The sequence below is a fragment of the Aplidium turbinatum genome, chromosome 2 (assembly GCF_918807975.1).
Source record: "Aplidium turbinatum chromosome 2, kaAplTurb1.1, whole genome shotgun sequence".
In the NCBI taxonomy this organism is placed as follows: Eukaryota; Metazoa; Chordata; class Ascidiacea; order Aplousobranchia; family Polyclinidae; genus Aplidium; species Aplidium turbinatum.
The window spans coordinates 12,154,400-12,176,835 of NC_137473.1; the positions used below are offsets into that span (position 1 = coordinate 12,154,400).

The 22,436-nt window shown below is 38.9% G+C and overlaps 1 protein-coding gene across 1 annotated transcript in view; it reads left to right on the top strand.

The window, feature by feature from the left end:
- The window catches only part of LOC145765559 (uncharacterized), a 42,866-nt gene extending 34,568 nt beyond the window's left edge, over window positions 1–8,298 (top strand). Inside the window, exons 5-6 of the mRNA XM_082577395.1 lie at window positions 3,080–3,102; window positions 5,396–8,298. Of these exons, the coding sequence (XP_082433521.1) occupies window positions 3,080–3,100 (21 nt within the window). The 3' untranslated portion in view covers window positions 3,101–3,102; window positions 5,396–8,298. The remainder of the gene's footprint in view (window positions 1–3,079; window positions 3,103–5,395) is intronic.
- The last annotated feature ends 14,138 nt before the right edge of the window (window positions 8,299–22,436 follow it).

Below are 22,436 nucleotides of genomic sequence, written 5' to 3' on the forward strand. Positions count from 1 at the left end.
CAAATCAGATGTGAATTGCGATTTTTTTTTCTGCTTGCCCATCTACTAACCTGAAACAGCGAACAAAACCACAGGAAGGACTATACTGCATGTGTGAGCTACAATCCACCATCAAAGCATGTCCAGACAGCAAATCAGTTTGACATTGAATCAACGTGAAAAATTAAGTGGACGGGAAGGCAAGGAAGCCAATCTTCGTGTCCACCTGTCCTTCAGGCATGCCTTTTAAGTGTCCTGCCAAAGACACAGCCGCATGCTCTTGAGCGGTGTCGAACCGGCGCCCTTTCGATTGCCGTTCCAGGGTTCTCACCACTCGGCTATGCAGCCGACAATAATCCGTTGTTTATGCTGAAATGAAATACTGCAGAGTGCTGCTGCTAGTTTCTATTACACCAATTCACTTACAATCAACAAAGCGGATGTGAATTATGATTTATTTTTTCTGCTTGCCCATCTACTAACCTGAAACAGCGAACAAAACCACAGGAAGGACTATACTGCATATGTGAGCTACAATCCACCATCAAAGCAAGCCTTAAAGCAGCCGGCGGCCATCGCGGCCATGGCCGCTAAGTAGTGCTTGAATGACCGCCGGTGCTACCTCCTCCGTCGGCCAAGTTTGGCCGCCGGTTTCTTGTAGCCAATTATTTAATTTCGCAATAGAATGATCGTGGATTAACTGTCGAAAATATGTAGTATCAAAGAGTGACGCAGAATTAGGTCAGCGCATCATAGTCACTACTGTTGTATTGAATATATCCAGCTGCGATCACCAGCGCTGTAAGTCTTGTTTGCAATTCCCGATGTTTATTTTAACGAAGTGTTAATCCGAACTGCTAATTTACATCGGCTGGCAATATTGTCGTTTTTATATCGATTCAATGTTGTCGGACATTGAATCGTTGTTAAAAAGGAGAACTAGGTTAGTTGACATTCGAGGGGAAAACACGTGTCTTCATAGTTGAGAACGCTGTGGGTTAGTGTCTTCACACCCTCAATGTTGACATCATAACGGAATAAATGGTCAGGTTTTATGAAAGGCGGTATGCAGTTGAAACAATTTACTAAGCTGCGAGCAGTTAAAACAATTTAGGGTCGTTAGATGGTCCGGCAATACCGGATTACAATCCCGATAAAGCATTTAATGCGTGGTACAACGATTCTATTGCAGGACGTCGCCCAGACTTCAACAACGCTAAGTGATCATTTTAACATTGTTGCAAGTTTAGTGCCATTTACTTGTGCTATCATCATTATTGTATTTTGGCCTCCAAGCACGCAGATTTGGCCGCCGAGAAGGAGCTCTAGGTAGGCCACGATGGCTGCCGGAAAAAAACACGAGTTTTAAGGCCTGTCAAAGCATGTCCAGCTAACAAATCAGTTTGACATTGAATCAACGTGAAAAAGGATTGTTTCCGGGTTGGAAGATGAAATATTATTGGAGACCCAAGCGATGGTTGCTTTAAGCGCCACTTGAACTTTTTGTGGAAGGTCTGGCTTACGAACCAAGGGCGGAAGCTATGGGGATAAATTTTACAAAGCTTGGTTAAGATTAGTTTGTGTTCATAGAAGTCTTTGTTGTTGTGTTGCTTTTAAACTCTTTTCGAGCCAGCTCGTGATCAACTCAAAGTGTAAAATTGTTTTTGTAAACTTATTTTGAGAACATATAAAACTGAGCAACGTCAGCGGGTTTAACACGCTTTTTGCTTTAATTTTTGTTTACCCAAAAATATTTGGACATACCCTGTTGTGTTAATGTTAACATGTTACTGTGGAATACTCCAGACTACTAGAGAGCGGCCAGTTTTTGGTCTTATCGTCCAAGAGGCGCATACGTTTCGCTCCATTCTGGTGACGAATCATAATTAACACATGGGTATTGGGTAGGCAATAGGCATCACGGCTTTCTTCAGGCTATGATAGGCATTATGGCCGACTTGAAAAAACTTAAAGAAATTAAACTTAATTAAATCGGCTGCCGAGAAACAAATTAAACTTTCTTGACTTTTCGTGCTTCATAAAACGGTTAACGGACCTTGTAACCGTCAAACAGACATTGTCTTAGTGCGTGAGTTGCAGATGGATCAGTGTTTTGAAATTAGCCGCATTTTATCTACGGAAAACATTCTGTTTAAAACTGTCGAAGCGAGTTGGCTCTGTGAAGCTTTCCTGTAGAAGGATGTCGATAAGAGGAATGAAGACATGACACTGAACAGTGGCTAGACTAAAAGGCTACCAGAAGACAGTCAGTCGTTGGCCTTTACTTCCCAGATAAGCGAACCTTCTGTTCCATATAATGGCTGAAAGATGTCACAGTTGTTGGTGATACGGTCTACTGCTAGTTCCTCAACAATGCACTTGCAACAAAAGAAAGGCGCCACTCCCTATTAGTGCGTGGTTAAGCAAAGAAGCCGACTTCTGTGCGAAGCTATTTGAGACGCATCCATGCCTTTATCAGAAATGACGTGCATAGTTATAAACAGGTCCACAATTAATTTACTGCAGTGAATAAAAGCTTTTTAAAATTCCACATGTGTTTTATTGTCTTGGCTATACTTATGCCCAGTTGTTGACGATTTAAAATGGCAAGAATTTGAGAAAATCAACTTTTGCCAGTGTGGCTGGGTATGTCATAAAGTCTCATGCCAAGTCAAGAACTCACGACTACCTGCTACCAATAGATCTCTGGCCGACGTTTTTCTGACTGTCATTTCGCCTATGCAGCTGACAGACAGATCTGGAAAAAATAGGAAAGGCGGGAATGAGATTCCCGGGAAATTTGCCGGTCACGGGAAATTTTTACAGTAGGAATCACGTTACTAACGTCTTTCATTCACCGTCATCGTAAGTTGCTTAACATTAACATTCCCCGTCATGGTATTCGCAAGAAAGAAAGTTTACAGCAATGAAATCGGATAAAAAGGCCAAATTTTGACCCACCCTAATGGATAAACGCAAAAATACGCTCGTTTTTTATGAATAAAGCAGCTAGACTACATTCTAAATATAAAATAAGGTTGTCATATTGCGAGCAATGCGATATTGTGATGACTGTTAACCGTAACTGTATTCATTTCAGATGGAAGTGCAAATTTCATGATTGTAAGTAATTGTATTGTAACTAAAGTCAGTTTTATACTTTGCTTAAACTATTGCAAGGTAGAAGTTAATTTGTTGCGATGTTCATGGTGTGATGTAAGATTTTAAACACTGCTCAAGTGCAGTTTCTCGGAAACAATTTCCCAAACAACTGTTCTGCTTACTTTGGTTAGAAAATTATTTCCAGCCAACCTTTCTGGTATCACTGGTCGAGATTGTATTAATCTCGTAGGCATTTGGGCAATATCGCATGACAACTGATGACCACTGTACTTGAATACCGTTCCAAAGTCTTTTCTTCGCCAATCATAGCTGCATACGTTTTTTGCATTATTAGTTTTTAATTCGCATTTAGTTGTTGTCTTCATATATTATATTTGTCTTCATATATTATATTATTCTTCATATATTATATTTGTCTTCATATATTGTATTTGTCTTCATATTCGCATTTGTCTTCATATTCGCATTTGTCTTTATATTTTGTGTTATGCCTAAGAAGGGATGAGGATTTAGATTATGTGAGAGAACCCAATGTCTTCGGTAAAGAAGACACAGCAACGTGTTCTCTATACACGTCAAACCGACTACATTCTAAGCGTCATTCAGGCGCTCTTATCACCCAATTCTTAATTTCAACTTCTATGATTATTGTTTGAGGTACTTTGGAAATGAGTGCAAGTTTAATTTTGCTTTTCTGGCTTGTTTTAAAGTCAGGACTTCGGTTTAGAGCAGCGTTTCTCAACCTGGGGGTCGCGAAGGTCCTGTCATGGGGGGTCGCAAAGAATTCCGGAAAAATAAAAAATGTTGTAGCAATCACTTTGTATACAGTAATGTCGGAGCAAGGGACTAATTGGTTGCAACTTGCACTGTTACGAAAGAGAATTTATGGGCTGTGGTCAGGGCTGTACACAGGGCGAAAGAGAATGCGTAGCTCGGTTGTAGGCCAATTTATCATCGTTTGTTCAAGTAGAACGAATGGACTGAGTCAGCCTGTTTAACAATCTTAAAACGTTAGTTGTCGAAAAACCTTGGTCGGCAAAGTGAAGAAAATTGCGGTAAAAATGAAGAACAAAGTTGTTAAAAAGCATTTGTCTAGATCAGATTTTAATTATTGTGCAGTTGCGTTTAGTGAGTCAGTAAACGTATTTCAGTGTTCCAAAATATTTTGAAGAGTATTTAATGTTTGGCATTACTTCCATAGTTGAAAAGGAGCGATCTTCCTGGCGTTAGCACTACCTGACTACTCACTATAGAACAGCGAACTGTGTGGCGGGAACTAGTGGTGCGATACTGATGAGCCCAGCCTCATGGGCGAAACACGTGTCTATCGCTGAGTTCCTGCTACACTCGACTGCCGAGAAACACATTACTTCCATAGTTAGCAACAGCATTGAGAAGCCACAGTGTGTTTTGTGCAATGTAGGCTGGTTCTCAGTTGCTGAATTTATGATGCCACCAAAGTTAAAACGGCATTTAGAAACAAAGCATTCCAATCACATCAGCAAGCATTTAGAATTTTTTCAACGCCATGAGGCCGGTTTGAAACGCCAAACATTAAAAGTTGTGACATTCAGCAGTTCTTTGAAATTAAATGTTATTGAAATGTATTTTTGTGCTAATTTTTATAGCTCATCTATAGAAAAGAGAGCAGGAAGGGGTTTGCAGGGTGTATTAAACACCTAAAAGGGGTCGTAAACCACAAAAGGTTGAGAAACACTGGTTAAGAGAATGTGAAGCTTGACCCGCCATACGAGAAAGATCGTTTTGCCTGCAAGTTGTCGAAGCGTCGAGTTGGTTTGTTGTGAAACTTGACTTGTGTAGTTGGTTTTGAAACGAGATATTCTTAGTTGCGCAATACGCTTGTCACAAAGAGTAAAAACTACTCGGATTTAGTATGACCTTTCTAGGGTAGTGTTCAGAAGGATTCTTGCTACACTCGACTGCTGGGAAACGTATCTTTCTAGTGTAGTTGGATAAGCGGGGTTTTACGTCTATTTGAGGCCTAACACATGCTTTTAATTATAAGTTTATGTGGTTGGAACTGCGTTTTCTACGTCAATTGTGCAGCCTACCCGATAATGTTGTTTAAGGCTGAGTCATATCCCAAAATAGCCATTACGTCAAGTCATGGGATTGCGTTGTCTGTAAAATGCAATTCAGTAATTCCGACTTTGTGCGGATCGTTAAGTAGCTTGTGCTGTCGGTTTATATCAAGTGTGAATATTTCCTGGCTTTGAGTCACATAATAAAAGCCTAAAGTTTTGTCGTAACATTTATTTTTTGTTTTGTTTAGCCATTCGAGTCATGGTCATTGCGGGACTTTTCTCCTACTTGCTAAATGAAACGAAGTGAAGTTTGAGGCACAAAGCAAATCCGCCACCATTTCGTGATGCTTCCTACGCTATTCACTGCACTGGAACTTTCCTTCACAGTGATACTTTGTTTCACGCGTTAAAACTGATAAAAACGTCTTAAACATCTTTTTATTTCATTCTGTCTCCAGAGTCTAGGCCTAATCAGCAAATCAGTCATTTTTTACATTGACGTTTCTTTACAATTTACAACCGTCTTTGTGCGGGTGTCGGGCTTTCCGCTCAATCATCCGTCAATCGGGAATGGCCTTTTCCTTTTGTAAATGTGATGCTGAGGAACAGATCACATCATCAACGATAGTACAATCCAAGCAACCTGATGAAGTTGAAGTTTTGCGTGTCTTGGATAATGAAACCAAAGACTGGCTGATCTCTAGTACCCTTCCAGTGGAATCCGGGAACATCGCCAAGCTGGGATAGTAAAAGGATAGATCCTTGGCTCCAGAGGCTCACACGACTAAGAAGCATCGAAAAAATGACTGATTTACTGGCTGTAGTGTTTTTTACGCAAACCCTGCAAGGTGTTTAAAACCCCTTGCATTTCTTTATCAAATCGTCTTCATATCTCATACAGTACTTTAAAAAGTACACATTTTGCTTCGCGAAAAACACTTGGATATATGAATATTCCGCCAGCTTCTGATTTATTTTTACATAAACTCAACGTCTTCAAACATGGAAAGACTGATTTTGCTGGTTGGCAGTAATAATGGGTACCGATGTGACTGGGACCAGTAAAGTTTGTTTGGAAATACTAACGAATGTTTCGCCATTAGAAGTTGTGAAAGAGCGGTCAACTTGTAATTGAAAGGCGTTTCGTGATTTTGCCGCCCAGCCCGGCAAGCAACATTTGTCATTATTTGTATTAATTTAACGTCATCAGACAGTGTTGTTAATCGAACTAACTTATTGTTGACGGTCTAGTTAGTTTAACTATTGGCCAGGCATTTTGACAAAAGTTTGATATCTGCATGCTGTTAATTCCGTCTACCTTGTGCGAACACGATGTATTTACTGCCTGTTATTTTTATTTAACTCTTCTATATGTTACGTGGTGGATGTTTGCTGTTACAGTATTGCATCCTAAATCGGGATACTTGCAATGCACTACTTCACATGTTTTTTTTTTGTTTCACGTGATATAGCTTTACATAATGTACCGACAAATGTAAACTTTATCTTCTATCAGAGGTTATTCTAATATTTTCGACTACGTTAGTTTCTTTATTCTCCCATCAATTCACGATTCTGAAAACACTTCCAGGGGATCAAGTGATGTCGTAACTGTCTCTGAAGTCTAAACCATGTTCAATTTTATATATATACATACAGGCCTCTGAGCTCTTATTTTTCCGGCGACCAAGCGATGCATGACCTGTCAGAGTTTCTTTGCGACAGCAAAAATAGAAAATTCGTGTAATTAAGAAATCTGTTATTAATGTCGTGTTTTTACGTTCACTCGGGTAAGAACAACGCAAGCCAGGCCCATAGACGTAGCCAGGGAGGGGCGAAAGGGGCCATGCCCCCCCCCCCCCCCAATTTTCAAAGTTTGGATTCCGAAGTTGAACCCTTTGTTGAAAATATAATATAATTTGTATAAATTTATATTGTTTTTCAAGACATCTGGCTATTAACACCCCCCAGGACTTGTTTTAGACACACAGAAAGACACCAATAAATTTTGCAAATCGTAAATCGCGCAAAGTTTACGCGATTTACGCTTCTTTTAACTAATCTGTGGAAGCAATTTCAGAATCGCTTACTCTGTTGGTTTTTTTGTAGTTTTTGTGTAGCTAAGTTTTTTTGTGTTCTCTAATTTTTGCCCGTTTGTGTGTAACAGCTACCTTTAATAAGTTAATAGCTGTTAATCTATCTAAATTTTATACAAATATTACCCTGAAAGTGATTCCAGAAAGCGCTATAATCCATTATTTGAGTGTAATTTTGCAAAAAAAATTCGGGGAGCATGCCCCCGGACCCCCCTAGAACACGCTCTAACCCCCCCATCAGCTTTATTGCTTCCCTTGCTTAACCCACCAGGAAAACGCCACTGCAGATGTCTTCACTGTTTCTCCAGTAGCCGAGATGTGGAGCTAGTCATTTCTAGTCAAAAAAAAATTGAAATACGATTGTGAGTGGAGAAGGGTTGGCTTGCGAAAGCCGGCGACCAAACCTTCCCTTTTAGTTTCAGAAACCATTAAACGGAGCTTAGAGGCCTGTACAATGTACATACTTCCTTTAGTCTTATTGTATTTTAAAGGCAACCTACAGTACTTACATTACGTATATAGGCTGCGTCGTACTGTACTTTGTATTTAGGCTAGCCTGCTTTATAGCAAGTTTATTACTAATACAATGAAGCTTATGCAATGGTTAAACTTTTATGAAGATAGGTTACTGTAGCTCGGGAGTAGTTCGTGCTATCCCCATTTAAAATTGACTGTCGGAATATTTTCCTCAAGCCGAGAAAGCTAATTTGATGCACCGTGGATGATTTGAGCTCGGATTGAAACGACCTTTTTTTAGTTAAAACGAAACTTTATAGAGAAGTTGATCGCAAATGAAACAAAACATCAAGTTTTTGTTTCAAAATATTTTTGCATCAAACTTCCTGAACACTCGTGAGCAACTAGTAGGCTAAATGGTATCGTTTCAAAGTTGTTTGAACGAAACCAACACGAGAAAATTAGCGTCTTGAAATCACTTGATTTGGTCTCACTAAGCTGTTTAATTAACTCCTGCAAGAAATGTCAACTTTATTTATCTTAACAGCGAGATGATTTACTGTAACAACAATTGGAGAATGCTACTCTAATCTCAGTGTTGTACGCGGCAATGAAATAAATTGACGGCGTCAGCGCTAATTGCCTAAAAACGTTACGGTCTAAAGTACTGCGTCAGCTCTTAAAGAAATTGTCAGCGCTATTTTAGCCAGGGTCTCACAAAAAGGAAGTATTTCAACCAAGTTTAGGCTAACAATAGCTATAAATAAAGAGCAGGTTTTATGTTTTGAGACTGTATTGTAATTAGCTGATTTAGCCTATTACAGTAGAACTCGGTTAATCCGGATCTTCGCCTTATCCGGATAAAACTGGAAGTACAAATGATTTGTAATCTTTTTCTTGAGAAACAGCTTTGGATTATCCGGATTATTTAATCCGGATCTTCGCCTATTCCGGACAAAAGTTGCGCTTTTTCTATCGCTTTATCCGGATTTGCCCGTGATTACTTTGTTTGACCGTAATTTTTGTAAGTTTTTCATAGAAACTCGTCTTCGGTAACTGTTTTCAATAGTTTTGAGTGACAACAGATTATTCCGACACGCATGTCTGAAGATGTAACTTTTGCCAGTGTGTTCTTGCGTTAGACGCAGAGTCTACAAATACATTCAATTTACATGCATCCTACTGCATTTTAAAAGAACTCTATCACTGGGTCGCTAATGTGGTGATCGCGCGTTTCGGAATTGGCAGATGACCACACTAATGCGTTCAATTTCGGTGATTTTTACCGATACCCTCCTATATAGGTAACGTCAGGCTTGATAGAACCGTCATCGGTTAATCCGGATCTTCGCCTAATCCGGATGGAATCACCGGTCAAATCGAATCCGGATTAACCGAGTTTTACTGTAGTTATTTCCTTGTGGAAACACAAGTATTTCAAAATGTTTGTCTGACAATCTGCTGCGTTTGGGACGCATAATGTCCTTTCCAAGTGAAAACATGCGTTCCACAGTAGCGCTGAACGGTGTGTTGTATTTCCAAAACAAACCTTGAAAACGTTTACTCGGTAAGGTATCACTGTTCCAAGCGTGCTGTGATGGCTTAACATATATAAATCTTTTAACGAGATCCACTGCACCAACATCGCTCTTTTCAGGGGCATAGAGCTCTTAAAATAAAGTATCTTCAACCTCCGCGATGACATTCATTGATTTTTTGCTTTCTCTCTCTGATCTCTCGTTCTCGATACTGCTCACGATATGAGTGATCAGTAAGTGCAGTCGTGGGAGCTTAAAAAGTGGTGTTTGTGGGAAAAATTTTTTATCAAGCTGATACTTTTCTCAGACCTTCCCCATATTATGCAGATGGCTCAGAAAAAATTCCCCATCAATCGGATGATGGGAACCCCCTTTTGGACCCATTTTCCAAATGACGTCACAATCCCTTTATGAAAATTTTAAGTTTTTCAAAATAGGACATATTATACATCATTTTTTAGCTTTTTTCAAGGGGAACAACTTTTTCTATTAAGAAGAACCCTAAAAATGTACAGAAAAAGAGTTATTACCGATTTAGCAAAAGGATAAATCTGTCAATTTCAGGCAAATTTGAAATTATTCGTCACTGTTGGACTTATTCTTCTATATTCTATAACAAAAATTAAACAAAGTGAGCGAAATGTAAATTGAAGCTATCATCAAAAACGACAAAGATGTTGCTTTCCTCCTCGTCTTGTCCCGTTTCATATCTTCATTGTACGAGAATTACTTTTCTTCGGTACCAACATCGACGTTACGCAGAAGTGAAAAAAAGTCTTCATTCTTAAGTTTTTCGTCTAGTCTCTGGAATATGTCGTTCATACAAATTATTACTTAGATACGAAAAAGATGTGAAACTATCTTTGTATTTCAAGCATGCTTAGGCTACTATACTATTACATTCCACACCATGACATTCACCACACGAAGAAACACATGCCATTCCATAATTGCGACAGGTGCAAGTTTTCGTTCCACATGGATTTTTCGTTGATTTCTTACATCTGCATCTAATTACTTTGGTCAATGCTTCTGGTGCTATAGGCATATCCGTCATTATTGGGACAAGTTCGTTGTTGCTATTGTTTCTCCATCCCCATTCACAAACATTGAATTTAAATTCTAAAGACGTAACCCATGGAAGCAGGCTGCTCTTTGGCTCGGTGGTAGCTTTTCGGTGCAATTATCCCTTCGCATGCCATAGGCCTATACATGTAATTGTCATGTCTAAAAGTAAACAACGATAAATATTACATACAGGGTATCTAGAATTGGACAATATCTTGAAAGTGTGAACATTATTATATAATCCCTATGTAAAAATACATACCTGAGTTTAGTAAGCGTTGAATCTTCATTGCCACAATACCAGATCTTGAATGCAGTTATAGAGGCTTCTCCGACCTCGTTTTGGGAACTCCAGACATTGCTGATAATTTAGAATTCTCTTTCAGCGTTTCTGATTTTCGCAAACTTTTTTTCCCTTTTTCAATTATCGATGACGTTGTGTCGCATCCTGACCATGCATGGAGGAAAAGAAGATCTTCTTTAATACTTGGGTTGGCTTCTTTGATTCTCCAGGCTTTGTTGAAGCGCTCCTTGGTCGAAGTAAATATCATCATGAGTGTCAGTCTTCCAATGATGCAGTAACATAGTAACTACATCAGTATCATCAGCAATGACATTTACTGGACCTTTTCGAAGAAGAGCATAATCAAGGGATTTCGCTACAATGGAACCGTCAGCATCATCAGAGCATTTTGCCTCGCGTAATTAACCGCCATGCGATGTGCCTTTCTCCTCTGCTTTGCAATTTTATTCTTGTGCATTTCGTTTTTCAATATTCATTGTGTAGATCAGTTATTTTCAATGTAGATGTTATTGTAAAATCATCACAGCAGTTGTGAACTACAACTTCGGATTGTCTCAGAAGGGTAGAAACAAACTTGATGAATTCAGCCTTGGTTTCGATGCAGCTGAGGTAGCGATCTTGAGTAAAAGGAAGTGAATTGCTCGGATCAATTTTCACAAACGTGCTCTGTGGAACGGAATTTCGGCGCAAGTGCTCGTGACTTTTAGTACTTTCGTCATGATAGACATCAAATACAACTACAGCATGGGTATAATGTTTTTGGATATATTTCACATACAAATTTCAAACTTCCGAAAACTTCATTCCTTTTTTCCAGCGAACTTTATGTAGTAGGCCTAATGCACCACCGTCGATATAATAGAAGTTGCTTGTTGATTTCCTCTAAGGCATGCGACGAAGAACCAGGCAAAAGAATTTTTCGAAGAGAGGGTTTGTCAGGCTTTCTCATCATGCCTTCCTTGAACATAGACATTGGCTCTGAAGTCAACTCGAATTCAAAAAATTGCTCAAGGCTTTCCTCGCTTTCAGCAACAGCAAACATCCTATTGAACATGACTTTCGAACCAATACCACTTGCACTACTTTTTGTTTTGTTTACTTCCATTAAGGATTCTAATGGTTTGATCAATTGATTGATGCGATAGTAATTGCTACCCCATCTAAACCTTTTTGGATATTTTGACCAATTTGCTCCGCTTGTTCACAATTGACGTCATCTTTTCCGGCGATGGACACTAGACCGTTTGAAGGAGAAGATAGGTTTACATCTGGTACTAAGAATGGGTTTGTCGTTGTTAACCAGGCCAGAAACTTTTACAATCTTCGTAATCCCTCTTTTTTCTTGAAGCACCCAACTCTTCATGCTGGTTAGCCTACTTCATAGAAACTGAGCCTTGTTTAGTTGCGTCATTGCTTCATGAATACTTGCCGAGTGACTCACACCAAAAACCCAAAGATGTCGAACACTTTCTGCATACTTTTCCTTCCGTCAATCTTCCACGCGACTTAACTGATCGCATAAGAGCTTACTCGATCGCAAGATCTTTCCAAATTCCGGTGAAGCTTTTTGCTGTCCTCTTTACTGTGTGCTGCTCGGTTAGAAGTTGATCGTAGGCTTACAACCATAGATGAAAAGAGAATTCTGCAAATATCAGCGATATCTGGAGTCATGGTGTCGAATGTAATAGTATAGTAGCCTAAGTATGCTTCAAATACAAAGATAGTTTCACATCTTTTTCGTATCTAAGTATAATAAGTATGAACGAGTGAACGACATACTCCAGAGACTAGACGAAAAACTTAAGAATGAAGTTTTTTTTTTCACTTTTGCATAACGTCGATGTTGGTACCGAAGAGGAGTGCTCTTACAATGAAGATGAAACGGGACAAGACGAGAAGGAAAGCAACATCTTTGACGTTTTTGATGATAGCTTCAATTTTTGTTTCGCTTACTTTGTTTAATTCTTGTTAACGAATGTAGAAGAATAAGTCCAACAGTGACGAATAATTTCAAATTTGCCTGGAATTCATAAATTTATCCTTTTGCGTAATCGGTAATAACTCTTTTTCTGTACATTTTCAGGGTTCTTGTTAATAGAAAAAGTTGTTCCCCTTGAAAAAAGCTAAAAAATGATGTATAATATGTCCTATTTTGAAAAACTTAAAATTTTCATAAAGGGATTGTGACGTCATTTGGAAAATGGGCCCAAAAGGGGGTTTCCCATCATCCGATTGATGGGGAATTTTTTCTGAGCCATTTGCATAGTATGGGGAAGGTGTGAGAAAAGTATCAGCTTGATAAAAAATTTTTCCCACAAAAAACCTTCCACGACTGCACTATAGTGATCACCCTTTGGCGAACTTCTTCCGCTTGTATTCCAGGTTGTCTTTCTAACCAACGCGAAAGCGGGTACCGTAATTCGGATGACTCGCGCTGGCCAGAATACATTGTGAAACGAGATTTACCATGAAAACGAAACTGACGCATAGCGCTTGACGCTTAAAATCGGCAAAATAGTTGACGGCGCTATCACTTCCGTCAACTACAAAATAAACTGACGGCGCTAGCCTCAGCGTCAACAAAAAGATGACGGCGTCAACGTACAACACTGCGCCAATCTCTACTTCGCAAGTAAGAAATGAAAAGTTTAAGTAGCCTATTCCACTTTCAAGAAGCTTCAAGATCAAGCGCCGCTGGTTTGACTCTCGGGGTGTACTTAAAGCAACGCACATTAAGGACTGCTTTCCATTTAACGGCACCAATGGATGGAATAATTCCCCAGCAACAATCGGAAATTTCGCTCTGTCAATCTCGGTAACCGGCCTTGGGTCAAAAGCATCTACGAGTAGGCTATGCAAATCCACCAGCAATAACCTATCAAGGCAATGTCAGTCCGAAGATAGATTCCAAACTAACCAATTGAAAAGAGTTGCCAAAATGAAGTCACCAGCTGGAATATGGAAAATAGGCTAAGAATTACGCTTAAATAGGCTTGCTCATGTTGTAAGTCGATGCTGGATTGCAATTTTTTCTAATAGAGTTTGAAGATAATTTACTCATTGATTAAAGATATCTTTGGACTGAGAAAGCCTCTTTGGAAATATTGCAAGGATTGCTCATTTAGCTGCACCTAGTGGATGGAATAATCTTCGAAACTACACTTCGACTATTGAAAACTACCCTACCGATCTAAGACCAGGCCCGCGTCAGTGATTTCAAGTCTGCAAGTGCAGTAGCCCATATGCGAAACTAGACAACAACATCCATAAAAAATATATAGTCTCCCTTGAAGGTTTGTTTATAAACGACAGCTGTTTTATTATGCTATACATTGTAACATAAATTTTCTTTTTAAACACTTTAAAAGGTTTAATGACAAGGTCTGATTAGGGATGGTAGAAGTAGGGGATTGCTCACTCAAAACGAGGGGGTCATAGTGTTATGACAAAATTTTGTCCGTAGAACTACAGCTTAAGGTCTACCACCATATATGCCGCATGCCCAGGTGCAGAGTTTGTGACCTGTACAAAGTGTTTATTGCCAAAATAAATGTAGCCTATGGAAATACGTGATATCATGTTTATTTTATTCATTTCATGACAAGTCAAAGGTAGACTTCACGCTACAATGGTAAAGGTGCGTAGCTTTACACTGCTGCAGTAAGGTTCTGCTAATGTTCCAGTACCCAAAATTTCAAGCAAAATATAGCATTTTATTTGATGAGAATGAATTTATGTAAAAGCAAAGAAAACATTTTGCAGTTTTGCCAAATTTGAACTTCGCAGTAACTCTCCAGCAGCTGTCCACATTGCAAGAACAATCAGTAAAGTGAGTCGTCCCGGAATTCCACTGTCCCTAGGTCTGATGTCGGTCATACCTAAGAGTAGGCCTAATGTAGCCTATGTAACTTATTATTTATGGTTGCAAATATTGCTAAAAACGTTAGTGATAGCAATCGTCTGCTTGTAATTACAAAACAGGTCAAATGTGCATCTACAGATAAGATCAAGTCAATATCCATAGCTAGCTGGTGTGGCACGAAACAGCTTAATTCGCTTTCGCGGTTTTGCTCTATTTAGGTACCACTTGTTTCTGGCAGAACACAAGGGTCGACTTGCCTTCGCTGAACAAACCAACATCGGGAGCTCTCGCATGTCCCAATGTCGACCAACGGGTGTGAGGACAGGGGCGCCGGAAAGATTTTTGACTGGGGGGGCAAGATTACGAAAAAAGGGCACTTTTGTTTACTAAAAGGCCAATTTTTTTCAGTTTTAAGATAAGATATAGCGATAATGCTAATCTATCAGCTCATTATGTATTGAGTAATGATAGCCTACAAGTGTCCGGTATACAAAGAAGGGCATCATGCTATGTTATAATGATGTAACCTTCTGTCAAGCCTTAAAGTAGCCTGCGGCCATGGCTGCTAAGTAGTGCTTGAATGACCGCCGGTGCTACCTGTCATATTCTGTCTGTTTACTGGTGTATTATATACAGAAATAACATGCACTTCTACTTTGATTAATTACTGACAACAGAATGTACTTCCGGGATACTTGCCAGGGTTGCCAAAAGATATTCTGGTAACCGGTCATAAGCATAACATAATAATCACATTTCAATACACTACATCCCTTCCTTCTCGGATTAAAACGTAGTTTTCAAAGGCATTACTTATTTGGATAAAACTCATTTTACATTAAATGATTATTAAGCTACAGGTGATGAAAACCATGAGCACTTGAACCAAACGACGCATCATCATTAGATTTCGTTTACGTAAGCATCATTCATGCCATCTATGGTATACACAGATTAACTTTAAGTACCAACATTTACTGTTAAAAGCAATATAGCCATACTCCAAAGATCATAATTAGCCTAATACGTTTGCTTCTACTTTTCACACTTTGATCTTGAAATTGTAGTGGCGAACAATTAAATAGATTACCACTCAATTGACATGACGTTTAAACAAATAGACATGCGTTCCAGAGCTAGTCTTTATAACGAAAGAACAAAAGAAATCATAGACATACAAGTCTGCATTCTAGTCACTTCAAGTTACATAATCGTTAAAGCGAGCAAGTTTACTGACATTACGTGTCGGACGAGTACGTACAGGTATTGAGGACTCATTCAAATCAGCGTTCACGGTCATGTCAGCAGGAGGTGAGTTTACATTTTCATCACTGGTGTTCAATTTCTTAAAAAACGACGAATTTCGTGTCAATTGAACCCCTTCATTGTTTTGTACTGTCACTTCCCCCCTTTCCTTCCTAACTACCTGTTGGGTAGCGCTATCAAAATTTGCAGAAAGTTTATTTGATTTTTGACTTTTAACCAAAACTTCATCTCCAACCCGAATATCTGAGTCGACAGCACGTCGCTTAAAGTCAGTATATAGTTTACCGTCTATTTTACCCTTCCAGTCTCTGTCTCGAATCCCTTCATCAAAGATCTGAGGTTCTCGGCACAGTTCAGGTAATTTAGATTTCATTTCTCTGCGAAACATCATATAATAAGGAGTAGAACCTGTAGAAACTTGCGGAGTTGAACGATATGCCATTAGAAATTTGTTGATCTCATACCGCCAATCTTTCTTTTCAACTTGAGCAACTTTGATTGCCTTTAACAATGTTCGATTTTGTCGTTCCACCTCACCGTTTGCTTGAGGCCATAATGGTGTTGTTTTGCGGTGTATTACTCCATATTCTTCAAGAAAATTCTCAAAATCATTCGATACAAATTGTGGACCATTATCAGTTCGCAATGAGTAAGGTACTCCAAACCTTGAAAACATGGGCAGAATCGCTTGAATCAATTTTTCGCTTGTGATTGATTTCAAGATTGCAATTTCGTAAAAACGACTAAAGTAATCTACCACTACTAAAATGTTCTCACCACTTGGTAATGGACCAAGAATATCTGCCGCACAATCTTGCCAAGGCCCACTTGGTGGCAATACCCGAGCAACTGGTTCTGGTCTGCAAAAGTCGCTGGTGACTTGACATCCGTGACAAAGTTTACACATCTTTTCTGCATCAGCATCGATCTTTGGCCACCACACCTTTGTGCGTAATCGATTCTTTGTCTTGACAATGCCTTGGTGACCCTCGTGTGCCAAATTGAGCACCTTTTCACGCAACGTAGCAGGTATAACGAGTCTTGTCCCTCTGAGCAACAAGTTTCCATATGTACACAGTTCATTTTTTACATGCAAAAAGCTTGTGTCTGTACACTTGGACCAATTTCCTGAATGAATATAGTCCCTAATTTCTGACAACTGTGGATCAGCAGCTGATTCTTGTTCAAGTTCTTTTGTAAATAAAGCGACTGGCATACTTTGCAGAACAATAGATCTCACATAATCATAAGGTTCTTTTAAATCTCTGCTTTCTTCATAGGGCTCTTTATTTAGCCTTGACAATGCATCAGCAATGTTAGTTTTCCCTGGACGATAGATAATACTAAAATCAAACGATTGTAAACGCAATACCCAGCGTTCTATTCTTGCTGATGGTCTTGATTTCTTCGTGTAAATGTATTGCAGGGGCTTATGATCTGTTTCAAGTTCAAAATGTCTTCCAAATACATACAAATTGAATCTTTCACAAGACCAAACCAACCCTAGAGCTTCTTTTTCCGTTTGGCTGTACTTCTTTTCCACATATGACAAACTTCGAGATGCATAAGAAATGACTCTCCACACTCCATCTTGTAACTGTGTCAACACAGCACCTAGACCAACTGGAGATGCATCTGTCACAATTCTTGTCTTGCAGTCATTCCGATAATATGCCAATGTATCAGCCTTTGTGATCGCTGCTTTTAATTTCAAAAATGCATCTTGGTGTGCTTTATGCCATTCAAACTTTGCAGTCTTTTTGGTCAAGTCTAGTATAGGCCTTGCAATGGTTGCTAAATTTGGGATAAACTTAGCTGAAAACTGAACAAGACCCATGAATGTTCTGACTTCACTAGCTGAAGTTGGAGGTTGTGCTTTTTGAATAGCTGCAATTTTCTCTGCACTGGGACTTACCCCTTGTTGGTGCAAGTCATGTCCAAAAAATGTAAGCTTTGACATTCTAAACTGACATTTTGTTTTATTCAAAGTCAATCCAGATTTTAACAACTTTTCCAGTACCACATGTAATCGACTGTCATGTTCTGTCCTGTCTTTTCCATAAATGACAATGTCATCTGCAATGTTAGCAACACCATCGCAGTTCTTCAATAAATCCCAAATAATTTTCTGATATTTTTCAGGAGCAGAACTCAGTCCAAACATTAGCCTTTTATATCTGTATAGACCTCGATGTGTAACAAATGTTGTAATATGGCGGCTCGTTTCATCCAACATTATCTGATGAAAGCCCCATTTTAAATCCAACTTACTGAAAACAGTACTACCATTGAGTTGATACAACAGTTCTTCAACAGTGGGAATTGGATGTCTCTCTCTAACTATAGCCTGATTGGCTTGTCGCATATCAACACAAATGCGAATGTCACCATCACTCTTAGGTATGACTACCAATGGAGAGATCCAACTTGATGGTCCTTCTGGGACTTCTTCTATAATATCAGCATCAAGCAGTTCATTTAACTTTACATCTACCTTTTCTCTCATCGGAAATGGTATTCTTCGAACAGGTTGAGCTACTGGCTTAAGAGAATCATCAATATGCAATTTTAACTCATAATCTTTTAACAAGCCAACACCAGTAAATAAACCATCATACTTAGACACAATGTCATTATCAACTTGAGGTTCAACATTATTAGCACCAGATTTAACACCATTTACATGTATTGGACCAACATGCAACAAACCTAAAGTCTCTGCAGTGTCTTTGCCCAATAGTCTGTGTCCATCGGTATCTGCTACAACAAAGTCAGCAACACATACTTTTTGTGTAACTTTTGATTCAACTTTTGCCGTAAATGTTCCTAATGTTGGAATTGGCTTCTTACTTCCATACGCGTACAATGTTTTAGCAGATTTTCTTGTTGTTGCATTAATATTACATGTCTTCAGCCATTCCCAAGTTTGCTTGTTCACAATGTTGCATGATGCACCGGAATCAACTAACATGTCTCCCACAGACACACCACCAATGTTTAAACTTACACTGCACAGCCCATGTGTTGAACTTTTCATTGAAAAGACATTAGTTGATGCTCCAAATTCATTTTCACCCAATCCTGAATTATCTATTTGATTGGCATTAGATTTTAAAAAGGTTTTAGATTTTGCATTTCTTTGTTGATAAAACTGTGTTGTATTCCTTACTTTTGATCTGCATTTCTTTTGAAAATGTCCCAGATTTCCACATTTGTGGCACTTCTTCCCTCTTGCAGGGCACTGCCTGTCAAGTTTGAAATGACCAAATAATCCACATGCAAAACACTCTTGTGTGTCTTTTCCCTGTTTTGACTTAATGTTACTCTTTCTTTGTATAGGAACTGAATTTACTTCATGCTGCATGCTTGGTTCTAATGATTTTCTTTCCATCATCTTAACCTGTGAATTAACTGCTTCATGTGCTCTAGCAATAGCTAATATATCATTTAACTGCACATCTCCTTTTTCCAAAAACTTTCGTCGTAAATGATTGGAATGACATTTATCAATTACTTGATCACGAAGTTGGGTATCCAATGAATCACCAAATTCACACATAGCTGCCTGTTGTCGCAGTCTGCAAACAAATTTGTTCACCGGCTCATCATGTTTTTGCATCAATTGCCTAAAAACATGGCGTTCAAAAGGTACATTAGCCTTAGGAAGAAAATGATCATCCAACAATGTTAAAGTCTCTTGAAGAGTTTTACCTTCATTGTCTGGAACCAAAGAAAAATAAATTTCTTGCACATCCACACCAGCAGTGTGCAACAGCAGAGCCTGTTTTTGTTCATCACTGGTGACACCTTTTCCAGTGATATACAATGAAAACGCCCGTTTCCATCGCTTCCAACGTTGTCCCTGGCTTTGTGCATCACCATTGACATCAAAGGGTAATACAGCTGACACCTCGCAGGTAACTGCAGCTCCATTCATGATGCTCACTAGTAGTTTGGACAACACGATAAGAACAATTCACTGTCTGCTTGGACCTCTTGAACTAATAGGCTACAGATTTAAATATTTTCCTCGTCGCCAAATGTCATATTCTGTCTGTTTACTGGTGTATTATATACAGAAATAACATGCACTTCTACTTTGATTAATTACTGACAACAGAATGTACTTCCGGGATACTTGCCAGGGTTGCCAAAAGATATTCTGGTAACCGGTCATAAGCATAACATAATAATCACATTTCAATACACTACACTACCTCCTCAATCAACCAAGTTTGGCCGCCGGTCTCTTCTAGCCAATTATTTAATTTCGCAAAAGAATGATCGTGGATTAACTGTCGAAAATATGTAGTATCAAGAGTGACGCAAAATTAGGTGAACGCGTCATAATCGCCACTGTTGCATTGTGCGGGAATATTTGTTATTGATGGAATATATCCATCTGCGATCACTAGCGCTGTAAGTCTTGTTTGTAATTCCCGACGTTTATTTTAACAAAGTCTTAATCCGAAGTACTAATTTACATCGGCTGGCAATATTGTCGTTTTTATGTCGATTCGATGTTGTCAGACATTAAAAAGGAGAACTACGTTAGTTGACATCCGAGGGGAAAATATTTTTGATCATATTTTACAAATATTATGCTTCTTTTAGTAATGTCCTTCACATCATTGAAATATTTATTTTATTACCTTGCCGTCATCGTCAACACATGTCGAACGTTGTTTTTCGTTGCTAAAAAGAATTTTAGGGGAGTGGCAAACTTCTTTAAAATTAGCCACATTGGAAACACTCGTGCGAGTGCCGTTAGAATCTAATTGGTCCCGCAGTACTGAATTACAATCCCGATAAAGCAGTTATTGCGTGGTGCAACGATTCTATTGTACGACGTCGCCCAGGCCCAGACTTCAACAACGCTAAGTGATCACTTTAGCATTGTTGCAAGTTTAATTCTATTTACTTGTGCTATCGTTATTTTGTATTTTGGCCTCCAAGCACGCAGATTTGGCCGCCGAGAAGGAGCTGCCGGTAGGCCACGATGGCAGCCGAAAAAAAAACGAGTTTTAAGGCCTGTACTGAGTTGCAAAATTTTGTGCCGTTAATATTATTTTGAGGCAAAAAGGAAAGGTTATAATTATAGGCTAAAAGCGAATAGCAGAAATTGTTATATTGCAAAATGTGCAGGAGCTTACATGACTTTAAAAGGGCACTATTGCCCTCCTGCCCCTCCATCTGCAGAAAAATTGAAGGCAGGGGGGCATCCGCCCCCTTGCCCCCCCGCTTCCGGCGCCCCTGTGTGAGGACAAGTCACTCTCCTCCGTAGAGCCTACTGGGATATAAATATAGGATCAAGCTGGCTGGTGTACAGGTTAACCAAATACCGTGGAGCCAAAGCTCTCTATATTTGACTTGTTCATCAAAAAACAATGAGGGCCCACCGTAGCGTACCGTATTCAAATATAGAGAGCTTTGGCTCCACGGTATTTGGTTAACCTGTACACCAGCCAGCTTGATCCTATATTTATATCCCAGTAGGCCCTACGGTTTTAAAAAAGCAGTTCGTTCATTAATGTTGCCTGAAGTGGATTGTGAGGGGATTTAGGAAAAGACCTTCTGAAAATTTGCTTCACAGTATTGACACATTGTCTAGTGTCCTTTTGATAGATCTGTCTGAACAACCACCTCGCGTCGACTCCCACCCATCAGGCCTACAGCAACTTCACACTCAATATTGCTGTTGAAGCATCTTGAGCAGCAGTTGTCAGCCTGAGGTTTTCAATTGGTTGTTAGCCTACAGAAAAGCGTAGTAGCCTAACCAAAGGCAAGTAATTCTCAGTAATTAAACTGAAACCAGCAGATAAAATAGACAGCTAGATGACAAGAGGTTGAGCGGAGAATCTCAAAATAAGAATTTGAATCTAAAATGCAAAGTAACTTTTGCAGACAAAAGCCAAAAACATTTCATTAGTTAAGTTGTAGCGATCCATTATTGCGTCAGATAAGTTTTCCTTCCTAACAAGTGAACCATTTTAACCCACACGTTGTCTTCCAAAGATTTTGTATTTTTCCATCTAAGCTAACTTGCTGTAAAAAGAAAAAAGAGAACAGAAAATAAAAACTGTTCACTTTCGCCTTTTAGACACACAGTCAGACCAGTTCAGCTCCGCTTAGAAAACATCAAATCGATTGTGTACTTTTATATAACATTTGGACGACTACTACAATGTAATAATTCGTAATAATGTTTTACTGTTCTATAGTTTCACTATCCTGTAATGTTTAATTTCAACTTCTGTCATAAATCTACAATATAATATGAACACCTTCCGATAACTTAAAATTATAATTCGAATAACAATTGTGTGGAAATAGTTAATGGAGTCAGGTAGCTAAATTTAAATGAATAGAATTTCCATCAGGTAGTCAGACAGCCTTAATATTAATTCAAATATAAACAAACATTAAACCTTAAATAAAATAGAAATTAATAAATGTTACCACAAAGTTTGTGAAAATAGGTTTTGGCAATTTACGGCGTCTGTTTGTTTTTTTACAGTTGTACACAAACTGTTTGTATTGATGTCACGCTTTTGCGCATGCGCGTGGTCATGCGCACAAAGCGAAATGCCCACTTTGCCATATTTTACAATGAAGCTATGATCAGAAAAACTGTTTGCGGGGATCTTGCACCATTTAAATGTGTTTTAACAAGCAATAGTAGAACTTCAATTGCCATAA